Source organism: Danaus plexippus, chromosome 12 (genome assembly GCF_018135715.1).
Source record: "Danaus plexippus chromosome 12, MEX_DaPlex, whole genome shotgun sequence".
Lineage (NCBI taxonomy): Eukaryota > Metazoa > Arthropoda > Insecta > Lepidoptera > Nymphalidae > Danaus > Danaus plexippus.
The window spans coordinates 6708373-6725863 of NC_083545.1; the positions used below are offsets into that span (position 1 = coordinate 6708373).

The following is a 17491-nucleotide window of genomic DNA, read 5'->3' on the forward strand; positions in this document are numbered from 1 at the left end:
AAAATTTAGTTAAGTTACACTTAATGTTTCCTTATAACTGTTAACATATTCAGTCTGATATCAATGGGAACATATAAACATACATATATCTTAGAGTACAAAAATTATTGAAGTATATTCTATATATCTCAGGTATTGTACCACACGGTGCGACAAACTAACGGTCATCAAATTGCGTATCACCAGCAATTGATGGTTCCGTAGCGCGTGCTGTATGTAAGAGAAAAGTTAATGGGGAAATGAAAATAATAGTCACATAACAGCTGTTTAAAATGTTTCACTTCCCTTCTCATAATGACTTATTTCATATACATATAAAAATGTGTAAAATTTTGATTTGTTTTCGACAACAACCATAAACTGGCTGTTAAATTAATCTTAAATATAAACGTATTTTTTTGTATGTATAAGTGTCGCCAAATTATTCTGCAAACGCGTGTTTATATTTCACAATAGCAACTTTTCAAGATGAATATAAAATTTATTCTGTGATCCAAATTAAATATATATAAATTGTAGAGATGCATTTATTCAATTGGAGAGGCCTATGTCCAGCAGTGGACCAGTATAGGCTGATGATGATGATGATGATGATTTATTCAATTATTAATCTTATTTTGGACGAAAAAAGAGGAAAAATGTAATTTAGATTCCGTTTTTCTATTCAATTAATTCCTTTTATGATATTTAAGACTTTCGTTTGTACAGCTAAGTTTTTCGGATGCTAGAACGTATCCTGTTGGGGATTAGGTAAATATAAAATAATAAGAAACGCGTCACACTTAGTTTAATTTACTTAATTATTTCTTTATTAAATTCAATTCAGTTTATATAATAATATATATTTTCGTATATAAATAAATTCTTTTGAAAAAACTTCAGAACGTTATTTGGAAATACGAATAAATAAATTAAAACCAAAAAAAAAAAGTGAAATAATTCCATGAAACTTTAACCGGTACTTAAAGTACCAAAACGAAAGAGCAACCGAATGGATAAGAATTTATATGATATATTATATGTACATCATATTATATGTTATCACGTATTCACAAATATTAAATAAACAACTTAAACACATAACAAGACCCATTATGTACTTACAATAACATTGATAACACACTTCAACAACACAAGTATGTCGCTGGGAGTTAAACGCAGCATCCTTTCTATTGCTCGAAGCGAGATTTCTCCCACGATCCACCAAAATAAAATTATAGTACGAGATCTCGTAGTGAAATTCACAAAGAATATTATGTAGGGACTTTTTCATATATCGTATGTTAAAGTTTTGTTTCCAGACATTGAATTTAGATGAAAATGTTTGTATATAGCAGCACATTTTCCTTAACATTGGAATTAGGTATATATAATTTTATGTAATTGTATAATCGTTTGTTTTCACACAAAAAAAATCATAGGATTTAGGTATATTAACGTATATTCCCTCGAGCGGGCACACGGTATGCGCCTAGTATATTCATATTCACGTATTAAAAATATATCCCAGTAATTTATTCCTGTTTTATTGATAGATGTACTTCCAATCGACTTCCTTAGGTAAGTAGGGGTTCTTACTACAAACTGTTGGTTTTTAGTTACGATGGTTAAAACTCATAAATAAGTAACTGACTAAACGTAATCTACTAAAGAATTGAACTGCAATGTAACCAAAGAATACTTAATCCTCCATTCATCATAATGTTTAGCGGTAATGCTATTAACTAAATAATGAACTTAAAATATTCGAAGACATGTTTCACGTATAATATATTTTATTGTTAATAAAGTTCTTGTCGAGAATCGATATACGAGGGACTGTTGAAAAACCGCGGCCAAGCTTGACGCGTTCGGATCGCTTGCATGCCACAAGTTTGCCACGAAGACTGAGCGTTTGAACAAATTTTTGTGGCAGCTCAGTAAGTTATATTTATACCTGGAGTTCTACATTTATCTGGTGCCGCGAACATTCAGATTATCTTGATCGCTGACTCCGTTGACATTCGGACCGAGACGAAAAGAATTAAATAATAGATCCTAAATAGTGAATATAGAAAATTGGGATCGTAAAACTATAAACGGTTATATTTTTTATTATTTTTATTTCAAGAATAACGTACTATTGGCATTGAAATAAATGATCATAGAAATATAAGTCAAAAAAAATTACGATATTAAGTCGAACTGTGCATATATTCTTGAACAAGAAACAAATTGACTTCAGCAACCTTAAATTAATTTATAAACTAAACCGTATGTAGTACGGCGTTGCCAACTTGTAAGATTACACAATAACAACGACTTATTAGTTTGCCTTCGAATTATTTCTTATTGTTTGCCATTGCTTACCATAATCTAAATATACAATTGCCAGTAACGTTCTTTTAACATATTTTCATTTACAATAACCTTTTCATATAATTCATATACAACGTAACAGGGGAGTTTAAATGAGTTTAAATATAGTTATGACTTTACTTCGCTGCAAGTACAGTCGTCGCAGACCTTAAAGCCTCCTTTTACATCGGTACAAACGCAAATGCAAGACTTTCCTCCTGTCGGAACACACTCGCATCCAGACTTATCGCAAGTGTTCTGGCACTTGCAATCGTCACAGCGAATTATCTTTCCTTCCTTGTCGGTGCAAAGACAAACACAGGCTTTGCCACCAGTTGGAATGCACTCACACCCTGCTTTGTCACACTTGGGAGCTTCTCCGGTGCAAGTACAGTCGTTGCAGACCTTAAAGCCTCCTTTTCCATCGGTACAAACGCAAATGCAAGACTTCCCTCCTGTCGGAACACACTCGCATCCAGACTTATCGCAAGTGTTCTGGCACTTGCAATCGTCACAGCGAATTATCTTTCCTTCCTTGTCGGTGCAAAGACAAACACAGGCTTTGCCACCAGTTGGAATGCACTCACACCCTGCTTTGTCACACTTGGGAGCTTCTCCGGTGCAAGTACAGTCGTCGCAGACCTTAAAGCCTCCTTTTCCATCGGTACAAACGCAAATGCAAGACTTCCCTCCTGTCGGAACACACTCGCATCCAGACTTATCGCAAGTGTTCTGGCACTTGCAATCGTCACAGCGAATTATCTTTCCTTCCTTGTCGGTGCAAAGACAAACACAGGCTTTGCCACCAGTTGGAATGCACTCACACCCTGCTTTGTCACACTTGGGAGCTTCTCCGGTGCAAGTACAGTCGTCGCAGACCTTAAAGCTTCCTTTTCCATCGGTACAAACGCAAATGCAAGACTTCCCTCCTGTCAGAACACACTCGCATCCAGACTTATCGCAAGTGTTCTGGCACTTGCAATCGTCACAGCGAATTATCTTTCCTTCCTTGTCGGTGCAAAGACAAACACAGGCTTTGCCATCGGTTTGAATGCAGGAACAACCTGCTTTATTACATATTTTTTCGCAGCTCTTCTTAGCAACAGTTTTATTGCAGCAAGGCATCTTGTGGAAAAAAACTGCAACAGAGAAAATAAATTCCATTTCTAATATAATTTATCGGTTAACTTAAAAATATTAAACTCATTAAAAAGCTGAATAACATCGGATCTGGAATTAAAGCGAGTGAAAAAGGATGGCAGTTATTGACCGGACATTTTTAAGGAATAAGTAAAAAGGCAAATACAAGAACGTCATTAATTTCACATGTATTGCTTTATAATTAATATTATTTACAATAAAATTTTACATGTATTTTTTTTTAATAATCGTGTTGATACAAATACTTCGATTACAATTATAGCGATAAATTTAGAATTTAATAGCCAGTGAACCAGCGGCAGGCGGTTAGATTTGATAAACGGGACATGCTAAGAAACAATAACATTAATATAAATAAAGATATAGATATGAACAATATAATACTCACGTTTTGTCGTGTCTGAGTGACGAATTACCGGCCAATGATAAGAGATAACGCTCGCCTCGTTTTTATATGTACATATACTGTCGTGTGCAAAACGCCTCAGTGCCGTGTGAGTCTTGTTATGATTCAATGTTTTCCACTTTACGTAATTAAAATTACGATATACGAAAATCAGATAGTTTAATCGATTTGTTAGATTTATTATTTAATAGGTTGTAAATATGAACACAGTGATTAGTATATATATAAACATAAAACTTATTTAGGTTAATCAATGGCAAATGAATAACGTTTAGGGTTATAGCCGGAACAAATACAGACGAACAATCGATAAATAACTTATGATAACTGTAAATGAAAGACAAATTTTATATTATTTCGTTCTCTCTCAAAGAAAGGGACAACGTTTAGGGACTCCGTGGCCAAAGAAACCGTATTTTACCTTAAATGATATTTAAAAATAGGGAATAATATTAATATGTTGTTTTTACAAAAATAAATCACGCGTAGATTATCCGAAAAATATTAGTTTCATTTAAATGAATAATATTAATAACCTACATTATATTATACATAATTTCAATTTGTTTTAAAATAAATACAAAAACAAAAGGCTATGTAAAGTTATAATAAGAAGATTTTTTTAAATATCTTATTATTTCTTGAATTCCAACTCAATTGGTAGTTAGATTTATAAAAGTAACAAAGTAACTACCTACAGCATAAGGGAAAATTCTAGAAAAAACGATGACGTAATTCGATGAACTCGTCACACCATCGGTGACGTCACCAGTTCGAAGTACGCGCTAACGCATATCTTTACTTGATTTAGATTGATTTATTTTGCCTTAAATTTTTTTCCATATTTACTTAGCATTCTGTTACAAATTGTCACTACGAATTACGTATATGCTACACTAGTCTCTGCCTCCGTGTCCGTTCAATACTCGTTAACAATATTCTATTCTCATACCGTAAATCTCTAATTAATATATTTCATGTTTGTCATGTCTAAGGTAAACTTAAATTTTCGTGTTATTTATTAGGTACTTATTTCGTCTATCCAAAACTTACTTCCCGAATTCACTTTCTAACATAATTAGTTTTTATTATAATGTCATCAAAGTTCAGAATACATGATTAAATTTATCATGTTATATAGATATTTAAATTTTATTTCCTGTAAACCATTTTAGTTTCAAAGTTTCATTGCTTAATTTATTTAATTCAAAAACAATAAGTCGATTATAAATGAATATACGCGAAAGTCTTAGATCTGATCGAGTAGATCATATTGTCATGGCTCTTTCAAATAATTCTTATAAGTATATTTTATTAACCTTATCCATGTGAGAAGAGGCCTTTGCTCAGCAGTGGGCTCCGATAGGCTGATGATGATGATGATTTATTAATTTTAAAACATCCTTAGCCACATGTATTTCTAGTGAGGTTTCGAGAGCTGTGGGCGAATCTTTTAATATTTCTCAACACACTTGAAATGCTTTTTGACCGACCTTGTGTTACATATTATGTAAAATTTAAATGATTATGTTTCGTTTAATACTTCTTTAACATGTAAACTAATTAAATATGTTCTAGTTATAAATTATACGTGTTATTTCAGTACTATAATTGCTTTAAAACATATATCTAATATCTCATTTTAATACACAATAATAAAACGTGTATTAAATGCGTATATTTTTTAAATATACTAACTATATTTTATTGAAACTTATATGAATTAAATAATAAATCTTTATAGTTCGTAAAACACAATTATAACTCAAGTAAGATTAATTTACAAGCTGCTATAGCGTGGGTGACGCTAACTTGCCTTGGAATATAGCGGAGCACAGTCTACAACATCGATATTGGAATGTTCAAAATTATGCAGATATAATACGAAATATCGATTATTATGTTAATAAACGCTGAAATTTATCATTGATTAGCCTGTATAACAAATATGAAATAGATATAATATCATTTTGGAAATCAAAACGATTGAAATATCATTAAAACTTAAATCATTGTTTAACTTGTGAGTTATGATGAGTTATGTCATGTAACTCATCGTTACATAATTGACTGTGTTTGAGGACGATGTTAATGTTTTATTATAGTACTTGGAACGTTATTTTGAAAATTATTATGTTTAAATGAACTAACAATATTCATATGATTTATTTATTAATTTTGAACTGACAATTATTTTTATATAGACAATATAAATCCTTAATGATCTGTTCTTAAATTTTGTTTTATCATTTAAACTACTACGACATAATTTTCGACTTAATTTAAAAGGAAACTCATATCAACATCCGTTTCCGTACAGACCATTCGATACCATCCTTTGCGTTACAATAAAAAAGAGAAATTGCTAGCGGAGAAAGTACCGTGAAGTGAACTTAGTCATTTGCATTACAAATTTTAATTACACAACGGAATGTTTGCTTGCATTTGTTTTCCTTAAATTTCCTTTGTAAAATCGATGAATATGTCGCTTACGTAAACGCAAACACAACTGACATAAATGAGAGATTTTTTTGTACGAATAACGAACGTACTACTTATTACTAACTTATTTAAAACTATTAATTGAAATAAAATATTTTTTAGATCTAGCTCGCTTTTTATATCATGGGAAGACGAGATGAAGATCATACATCGTATTTCTAAAACATAGAAAAAATGTAAAATAAATTAAAAATCAATGTGGATTACAGCCGACCACTACTTTTTTAATGTGTACTCATTAACATATTTGCAATTTTTATGTAAACTACAAAATTATTGAATAAAATGACGGATTTTAAAACAGTTTTTATTATCTGTGTTATTAAAATAAAAAAGTATCCACCAATAGACAATTCTCAATTATTTATGGGTGAACATTATTAAAAGCTTATTCTGGATTTATACAGACTAAGAATGAATGAAAAAATGAAAGAAAAAAGTTGTGCTGACAGAACTTAGTTTATCTTCATTAATAGCTCCAGGTACCTAAAGGAATTTTTTAATCTCATTCAGGATTTAGGATAGTTTCGTAATTATGGTTTAAGGATTATTTTTTTTGAAATGACATAAATTACAATCGAGTTTAATTTTGTTCATCAAACTTTTCTAAACATTTTACAATTCAAAGTAAATAATCCAGAACGCTTTTGGATGTATATCATAAACCATCGTCATTAATTTATTATAAATATTTTTTTTTTGGCGCCAATGCTAGAAATCAAAGTGAGAATTTACTTTTAAAAAGCTGAATTTTTATTATAAATTTTAGTGACTTATTTATAAGGTTATCAAAGCTTACTATATTTATCAATATTCATCCTCTATCAAATTTCTATGCATCACATAAAGAGCTTACTTATATGTTAATGCTCGTCTTATTTTATCTTAATACGAAATTTACATCTAAACAGTTATTAAAGATATTTTTTTTATATAATAAGATGCAAAGCACAAAATTACGCCGTCATAATATAACTAGGTCTATGACAATAATGCCAGCACATAATTAAGTTACAAATAAAAAGCTAACATCCCTGTAATCCGAGTTCCTACCAACTGTAATCCGTTCACAGTTATTGTAATGACGGCCTGTGAAAACCTAGCAGGCAGTAACTACTTTCAATTAGCTGGGTCTTTGAAATTCTAAATTATGAACCACTGTCCTATAGAGCTCTGGGGCCTGGGCGGTTTATAAGATCAGGAAATGCACAGGAAGGTGCCTTTAACGAACAGAATTATGTTGTTTAATTTTATATTTAGAAAATATTGTGACTAATTATATTTATATGTTAAAAGTTAAAGTCAATACATATGCTGTTTGACTGATTTTGTCCTAAAGAAACATTTAGCCATTAAGAGGGGTTCGATCGTTACTTAGATAGAACTATCCCAATCTCTGTAATATATTAAAGGAAAAATAAATTGTTTACACAATTATTGCCATCATCTATATAATGTATAATTTTCATTTCTGTGTTTTTTATTAAAATATTTTAAGTATGAGAATACGAAATCGGAAATACCTGCTCAGTTGGAGTCTCATACTCACCAGACTTATTCGAGCATAAATTATTTTTTTTTTTTCAATAACAAAGTAAATAAATGCGAAAAAAACGTTCTTCTCAATTTATAACTGTTAAAATATAACTTTATATATGTGCATGTATTTAAATACCGACTTAAGCCGATGCATACCTATTTAGGTGATGTTACAGAGAACAATACATTAGTAATAGTATTAGTATGCCATATGTATACAGCCTCGACACATATACTCAGCCTTCGTGCCTTTTATAGCAGCCATTCAATCATATATACCTTAATATGAATGTAGTAGAGTCGGTTTTAGAGTACCTTCAACAAAATAAGGACATAGGTCATTATTTGTCATTATCATTTAATAAAAAATACTTTGATATTGCAATAAAAAACTCTATCTATTTGTTATATAAAGAAAATTGCAAATATTGTTTTACTTTAAGAAACGTACATATTTGATCAAATTGAGAACACTATGGAATATACTTGAATCATAAAAGTCCTTCAAGGACAATGTACTAAAATGCTAAAATACAATTAAAGTTATGCAGAACACAGAACACCTCTTTCGTTGAACCGATCGATGACGTATCAATGATACAAACGCGTCTAACATTCGGTCAGGTGTCCTCGGTATTGAACACTGGTTAAATAATGCTCAATGTGGATCACGTAATTGCTTGAATATCCTGACGTCTTGTATTCGGAGTTAGTACTTATGTGACATCAGCAAAGTTATTTAGATAACTTGAGGGTCACGAAGTTTTTGGGTTATTTTAATATATTACGGAATGTAAAAATTCTACGTCAAATGATAATATTTAAAGGAAATTATGCAAGCATCTCAGTCTGGAAGCAATATATATTTTTATCATAATCCCGATACTTCATACGTTTTGGTATGAAGATTAAAATCATATATTATATATTATGTATATGAGAATGTTAAATAATTAAAATTCTTCATAACAGATTTTGGATGCATTCTAATTTGAAATAAACGAACGATGTCTATTTATTTGGAATGAACATTATTTTTAATAAAAATTGTTTTATTATACATTAATACAGTTATATTCTTCAGTACAGTCAAGTCAACAGACTATAAACTGTCGGTTGAATCGTGAACGTTAACGATGAAAGTAAGATTGTTACACACTGTAACTGTCTTGTTAACTGGATTTATTGTTCTCTCCTCAAATTATTTATCATTGACATTTCATTAGTTCGTTTGTATTATTTGTCTTAAATGAGAACGTTCACGATTTCATATATTATACGAGAGTTATTAAATCTTACATTTATCATACGATAAAACTATTTTTGCATTCCTGTCATATAAACATATATTAATTTTATTAAATTAACAGCGGTTATTGTATCAGTCTTATTTACGTAGAAATCATAAAAATATTTTTTTTAATTTTCGTACTGTTGTTTTTAAATAAGAAATAAATTTAACATATATTAATTTAAATATAATCTCATTTGTAGGTTAATACGATGTCTATGTCGGAATAGTGTTATTTTAAAAATTCGTTTCCTTTGGAGCGACATGTTCTAGCGTAACGCTGTATATATACAGTCCCACACTATTTAGATCAAGTCTGTCTTAGTATTTCTAAATTGGCTTGATTATTCATTTTCAGAATCCGATTTATGTCGGTATGTTAATAATTGTGGCGCTCAACTTGAATGTATAATAAGCCAACCATATGCAGCGAGTTCCTTGAATATTACTTCAAATTGTTCTAAGTACGTTGAAATAGATAATCTATGTAGTATTAAGTAAATACATTCCTAGTATTTAAATTGATTACAGACTTGTATAGCTATTATAGCAGTCACCTCTTAATGAGTTTGGATTACTGTGCGATAAGTCGTAACAAATTATTGCAGTAATTAAGACTCACCCAGCAGGAAATATACTTTTTTTTTTATAAAAAATAAAAAATCGAATCGCAATGATATTTTATGTGATGAATGATTCATAAACTAATATTATCTCATTCTTGGTCCGGTTTGTAAGCAATCAAGCTCAACGATATTATATCTCGTTGCCTAGTTTTGAAACCGAAAGTATACTACATGTTACCAACTAAATACAGTCGTGTACAAAACACCATAACTAACGATTTATATAAGGAATTTTATTCAGAATTATACAGAGAATTGACAAGTAGGGTACATTTAGTAAGAATATTATGTATACTTTAAATCTATTTTACATTTTTTATTTGTTAAAGTACATTAAAATAAAAAATAAAATTGTAATACACAAGCGGCGGACTGTACAGCCTTCTAAGGATTTCTCTCATAAGCTCTAGGCGTGTGTACTGTGCATTTTGCATAACGCGCTCCATATCTCAAATAATGGCAAGTGAACGCTATGTAGGAGGTTGATTTATTTCGGACTGTAATCTCTATCCAAGGCTGTCTTCGATCTCAAAGGTTACTAGGGTGAAAATTTGCTGTGCTTTTTGAGGTAATTAATTACTATAGGTATTGCCTCGTTTGGCATTTCGAAATAATTGTTGAACTAACAAGTATTATTACTTATCTGTAAGAGCACATTAAATAACATATCCATAAGAGCATTTAGTTTCATAGAAAGTGAAATTATAATAAGTATATATGTATATAAAAAATATTTAAAAAAAATGAATACTGTACGTAACAAACGTACAAATTATCGACACGTCAGTACAGTGAAAACAAACAAAGCCGCCAGTGAAAGTGCAACAGCGAACCGGTATATTACACTCACTAAACATGCGCAATCAGGAACCATTTATATAAAAAAAAAGGTCTCAATAACCAGAATCGATGTTTACATGCAAACTCTTTATGAAAAAGTAACCTCGGAAACCACTTTCGTTTTTCGTGACAGGTTGTTGACGTTACAAATGTCACCGAGCTGTCAAAGGGATGAGTTGCGTGACATTGACAGATGAGTGCTATCTGTCAAGTGGCGTAACATTGCGTTAATGCATTAATTGAGTTTAAAATGTATTGCCTTGGATTTGAATGTGGTTCTATTTATTTGTTGCTATTACACGAAACATTTCGTAATAAAAATTCTTCTTTTTTAATTATATATCTACTTACAGTCTGGAACAGTTTTTGCGTAAGTTTAGATAAGCCGGAGTCACAATAACAGATTATTTCAGTCAAAACTATTTTTATTTTCGCAAATGATTAAACTCTATGAAATAAACATAAGTCGATAATCAGTTTTTGACCTCATATATTTAATTAAAATGACAACACTGACAAGAAGTTAAGTAAAATTTAATCACCGTTCAAAATCAATAAAACTATTAAAAGGTTTGAAAATTAATATGAACGATTTATTAATACAGTATTATAATATAAAAATCCTTTGGATTGGTGCTAAGTAACCAACTAATTACTCCAAGTAATTCGCGGACATAACAATAAGAAAGGCATTTAGTTATGACAAATAATGACTGGTTATTACATAACTGTCAAGTGTAACATCCTCAAATCACTCTAAATACAATTATCATTGATGTAATTAATGTTCGTGTATGAGCGTGTTATAATTGTTGAAGCTTTTATTTTACCGACTTGTAATAACATCAAAGTTATTTTAATGCCAGCGAAGCGCTACGTCTAATTTGACTGCTATTCACGTGCTGTTTTTTAATATCTTTGTGGAATTATGGACGGAATGTTATTAGGCCGTCGACACATGTACCGGCTAATGAGATGTTATAGCTGGGGATTGCTCGTGTTTATAGATTACACAATTAATTATAATTTTCATTCCATATAAATTCATTGCATAAAAATAAGGTTCGTTATTAGTCCTAATGAATGTTGTTTTATCTGGGAATTTAATTCGTAACTCGAAAATCTTAGATCTCATTATAAATTGTTTTTTTTTTTTTTTTTTTTAAATTTACGAGTAACAAACAATAACAGGAGTCATAAATTGAATTGATTTCAATGAAAAAGATATCGATTATACTGGATAGATGTACTGAAGCACTTCTATAAAATGAAGCGTCTATTAAAAACGAGTCAACGATTAAACCGTTAGTTATTTAATCCTTTAACCAAACGTAACCCTCCGTTAAAGTTAAAGATTTCGATTAACCTTTCAACTATTCTAAATACGCCGTCCGTCTGTCTTTAACGAGTTAGCGTTTCAGTCCATTCCCATACACATCCTGTTACTTATTTCTCTAAAACGCAATATGCACTTAAATACGCGCGTAGAACCGTTTTCACCTATGTCAAGATAATGTGACTAACCCAAGTGTTTTATTTTGACAGCAATAAAGGTTTTTGCGTTTGACCAACAATATTGAAAGAGGTTTCTTTGTCAGGTTACACACATACGTTATATTTAAAACAATAATACTAAATGTTAGTTACATATTATATACCTACTAAAAACTAAAAGTTTAAAGTTTTTCGTCTCGTCTGTCCGTGATCACTGATGCTGTACCGTAAACAAAACATCGGAAGCATCTAGTTTTTAATAAGAAAAACGCATAGTACTTCCGAAAGTATTCGTTTCATTTAAATCAAAAAGTGTTGGAAACAGAATAGAGAAATTAAGTTCAGCTATTAAAATATTTTATATGAATTAAATTTTAATAAAATTTAGTTATTAGTAAAAAATAATAATCAGTTCCAAACAACATATGAAATAGTTTTCAAATTCAAAAGCTTGTTCTTATGAACCTGTGCGTTATATATGTTTAGTTTCTGTGAGTCAGACCTTTATTTTGGAGCCACGTTAAATATAGCTGAGAAAATGATATATTAAACAGGGATACTAGGAAACACAGATAATATAAATATATACTGCTTGGAGATAACGATATTTTTTTAAATCTATATATTTCAAATTCTTTTTTTTATTTTTTTATAATCCCGGATCCACTACGTCTCCGCATCTATCTGAATGAGAAACTAAATTTAATAGAAAAAAATAACTTTTCCTTCATAACTGTGAATTCAGTGAAATTAAATAATAATGATGTAATTACATGTCTACGATTCTACGATTTTAATTTTTTTAAGCAATTTTGTACCAACAAATTTGTTTACAGTTATAAGATTTTTTAACATTTGTGTTTAAAATTTGTTTACAGTATATGTTACTAAAAACTAACAACGTATCGTCAAAAAGCGTGATAATTAAATTAACCTGTGGTCTCGCTTCGTCATTTCCGGTCAGATTCTGGTATTTTATACTCGAAACGTCTAACAAAAGACCAATAATACAACCTGTACAATATCCCACAATATTCTATGAATAATTTACAAATATATCAACAGCAATCAGTACGACCAATTAGTTTAATTATCACACAGTTATTAATATTCGAAAGCCTTACCTAATAATATTCCTCGATATAATATTTCTATAATGTCTCTAGTTCCTTGTTCCGGTTCGTCATAAAGCCTTATTTCTCGTATATCATATAAACCACAGCTGTTCCGTTAGTAGACCACAGATCAATGTAAGGTTGAGAACTTGACACAGCCCGATGACACTTCTGTTTGCGTCTGATTTCTTGGTTACCTTTTATATGAACAGCTCCCTAAATATAGATAAGTAACAGCTGTTCTATTAAAATGCAAGCGTAATGAACGATACATGTAATAAACAAGATTATAAAGATCTCTTAGTGCACGTCACCATTACAAACTTTTGAACGAAAAGTTTTATTTGAGTTATAAATTTAAAAAAATGCCGTATTTCGACCGCGAACTCGTTCTAAGGGTTAATTCAAGACCCTCTCACAGAAAGCGGACGTTCAAACATCTTGTTTAATCTTGTAGTTATATGTTCATACAATTTTTACTAAATATTTTCAACACAATGTACACGTTCGATTGCATTAAAATTTTTCTCATACATAATTCAACGTCTCGTTGACAAATTGAAATAACACAAGCCATAGCTCTTCATTAGCCGCGAAATAAATGTCTTGATGTTTTTGGCATTAATTAATGGGAATGATTAATATATTTGGAGATGATTTCGACGAACCACTCCCAAGGAAATACGTTTCCCATGTCAGTACAGTTATAAAGATTGTTTCGTCCGGTCAGTACCAATTAAAACTTCGTAGCAATAAATACTCTTTTCGATTTTTTTTTTTGTTATATACAATCTCAGTTACCGTTGGAACTCACCTTGATATCGTTTTTAATGTGAGCGATATAATTTGTCTTTTTGTGTCTGTTATAGCGAAACATTAAGTTAAACTCGAAATTTTATATTATTGATACAGAGTCGTTAAAACCATTTTACATGTAAGCAGCAATAATAATAATTAAAGATTTCTTTAGTAGGGGTATCTGTACTTAAATTACTACAGGTGTGTCTTAACACAGGCAAATTAATTGTTTTATTATACTTTTATAACATTCAACAAAATTCTAACGAGATTACTTTTTTTTTTTACAAATAATACCTAATTGTTTATAGCGGTACTTTTTTTTTACTTTTTTGATACATTTTTCATTTACGATATATAATATTTTTTTGAATCTTCCGTCTTCATTTTGATTTATTTATATAACATAACTTCACATTGCAAAGTAAATAACTGTCATGAAAAGTATTAATTTAAACATATTAAGATGTTACATAAACATATAATTTTTAACTTTCGTTTCAAATTACGTGATTATAAGAATATAATACCTCAAATAAGTCGTATCAATTTTTCTCTATCTCTCTCTTTTTGAAAAAAGAAAATGAGATAGATCGATATTGTATCATCTCTTCTCTTGTGTACTTAAAGATTGGAACGTGGCTATTTGTATTTACGACATTTAGACCAAAATTTGTAATTTAAAAAAAAAAAAAACGAAAAAATCTCCCTCTTAAAATTCATTAAGTATTTTCTTATTCTAAAACAAATTATAGAAGAATGATAACTTGTTGAAAATATATAAACTTTAATTTATATACAAAACAGCTTTTAAAATATTGTTTTATATAATCTTTGATTAGATTAATATTGATATATGTATATAAAAACCGGCAAAACCAGTAAAACGTTCTTGACTATTCATAAATCAAAAGTATTTTCGTAATAAAATTAATATGACGTTTACAAAAATTTACAAAAAAATAAATGTATAAGGAAAAAATGCTCACACTTAGGTATCGAGAAAAGTATGACAATTTCTATAGAATGGGCTTTATGTACACCAACACAAAACTAATATCGTAATAAAAATATTGATATATGTATAATGATTTTAGATCAAGTCACACATTTAATAGTGTCGTAGTAGAGTAGTCTTAGTAGAATAGTAGTAGTGTAGTGTCTTAGTACTAAATAATAACCCGTTATGTAAAGTTAGACACGGTCATCTGGTGTGGATACAACATTATGTCGTGTTGTGATTGCCCTTTAAAAAAGCATTTTGTGAAATCTTAATAAAATGAATCATGTTTTTTTTTTCGTACTTTAAGAGCCATCGAGTTTATATTATTTCTTAACAAATAAGTTCTGTATACTCTCTCATATTTTTATATCAATTATTATTATTATCTTTTATAATCAATTTTCACCATATATGTTCGTATATAAATGCTGTTGGTCCTCTTGATTAAAAACACAGACCATAATTTGGGTTTAGGAGTCATAAATTCGAAGTAAATCAAATATGTTAGTTTATTTATTAATTTTATCTTGTTTGGTTGGCTCTTTGTGTCCTTTAATTGTGGCATTGAAAAAAAGAATGCCACTAAACCTTTGTTGTCAACGATGCTCTGTCGTTTCTTGTCAACATCACAGCCTCTACAGATCTTGTCTACACTCTAATGACTGAGACCTCAGCGATGATCTCACTGCGTTTTTGCACGATTCACTGTGCACGCTTACAGTAGATCATACATGGAATTAAAACTCTATTTTTATGCTATCAAGGTTTATATTTATTTGATATTTATAATGAACACGGTGCAAAATTTAATGGCACCTTTTTTTATGAAACCGTCGTTTATTTATATCGAAGACAAATTTGTAGCTTGAATACCTAAATTCGAATATAACTAAACTCGCGTGTTTTAGTCAAGGGTGTGTCTTGAAGTGTGTTAATTTCTACAGTAAATATTACCAACAAATTAATTTGAAGGTAACGTTTGTGTAACCAATGTGTGGAATCCAAAAGAGATTAACAGAAACAGTGCTTGCGTACAAATTTCATGCACAGATTATTAAATAAGTTGCAGTATAATTATACTATAATTTTCAACGACAATAACAGTTAAAACAGCGACGAATCGGGGCTCCAGATCAGAATGTCCGTCATAGTCTCAAGATGTTCTTCATTATAATCCGACAACGCCGACATATCGTCCTGCTATCTTGTTACCAGTTTTAGTGAAGGCACTGGTGTGTGGTGCAAGTCACAAGGTGAAGAGTTTATATGCATTCGGAGAGCTAGATCATTTGGTTCAAGACATCAGAAAACATACAAGCTTTAGTTATGAATAGACCTGTTCCGTCAGATGGACGCTATTATACATATATCTTTACTTAATTCTTTTATTGCAAAGTTTAGTATTAAATAGCTCTTAAAATTATTTTAGATCTCAAAACATTCTGTCATTTAATATTATATATATACCCGCATACGTATAATAAATTTAACATTCTTAAATTATTTCAAATACTTTTTTTAGCCTCGCTAAACGCTGCCGCTCATGACTTCGTCCACGTCAATAGGCAACAGAATACCAGTCCTCCATTAAAATAATATTCAATGTTTCTGTTATCAGTAGTGTAATTCTTCGATTTCCCGACTTCCGCCTCTAAAGGATGGACATCTTGACAAAGGGACAAACCTTATTAAATGCGATTTGCCTGTTTAAACCGTGTCTTATATTAGTAAATACCTCAAACCACAAGAGACCGCGATAATAAAATAGAAAATATTATTACGTGTAAAATCATAATATTAATTAATAAATTTGAATTATTTTGTGTTTTTTTGTTACAGAATAAGACTTAAATTCAGTCCCAGACATCTCCAATGAAAGTGAGTATGTATTTAAATAAGCTTTTTCGTTTATTAGATCAACTTTTCATTCACATTGTTCACTATTTCGAGCGGACATTTTTATATCGACATAAAATGCTGCAAGAATAATTATGATCCTTTTTTAATGAAATTATTATTTTTTTTCACATTGTTTACATTTATTTGCGTTTACCTTTTTTTCTATTTCAATTCAACCACACCACAACATGCCTCAAAAACCTAATGAATTGTGTACGCTTCATACCATCACTACCAAAGGTAATATAGCCTAAAGACCTGACCTAGAAAATCTAGATGGCTAGATAAGTGGCACGTAGATAACTTAGATTAACTACACTCAGGCTATATTTCAAAGGAGACTTGAACACTTGCAGGTAAATTAGGTTCACCTTTTAGTACTTAGAACCTGTTACTTTAACTTGTCTGTTTATAGGGAGATATTGTAAAAGTAATGGATTCATTTTATATAGGAAATACGAGGTTTTACAACAAAAAATA

At 30.2% G+C, this 17491-nt stretch overlaps 3 protein-coding genes across 5 annotated transcripts in view; 1 reads left to right on the top strand and 2 right to left on the bottom strand.

Moving 5' to 3' along the window:
- The window catches only part of LOC116772500 (lipase member H-A-like), a 33084-nt gene extending 19588 nt beyond the window's left edge, over positions 1 to 13496 (bottom strand). Inside the window, exon 1 of the mRNA XM_032664714.2 lies at positions 13321 to 13496. The gene's annotated coding sequence lies outside the window, so the exon portion shown is untranslated. The remainder of the gene's footprint in view (positions 1 to 13320) is intronic.
- Positions 1 to 17491, top strand: part of LOC116772489 (uncharacterized) — a 47611-nt gene that overhangs the window by 9730 nt on the left and 20390 nt on the right. Inside the window, exon 2 of one of the 3 annotated variants that reach the window (XM_061522200.1) lies at positions 16952 to 16994. The exons of 1 other annotated variant lie outside the window; for it this stretch is intronic. The gene's annotated coding sequence lies outside the window, so the exon portion shown is untranslated. The remainder of the gene's footprint in view (positions 1 to 16951; positions 16995 to 17491) is intronic. One more of the 3 variants, XM_061522199.1, reaches the window with a different exon arrangement.
- Positions 1033 to 4012, bottom strand: LOC116772488 (uncharacterized). Its single transcript, XM_032664698.2, has 2 exons — positions 3887 to 4012; positions 1033 to 3476 (listed from the first exon to the last, which is right to left on the bottom strand). The coding sequence occupies exon 2, from the start codon at positions 3460 to 3462 to the stop codon at positions 2467 to 2469; it is 996 nt and encodes a 331-aa protein (XP_032520589.2). The 5' UTR covers positions 3463 to 3476; positions 3887 to 4012; the 3' UTR covers positions 1033 to 2466.

Excerpts from the sequence above, each read along its gene's own strand:
- LOC116772488 (XM_032664698.2), bottom strand. The coding sequence starts at position 3,462 with ATGCCTTGCTGCAATAAAACTGTTGCTAAGAAGAGCTGCGAAAAAATA.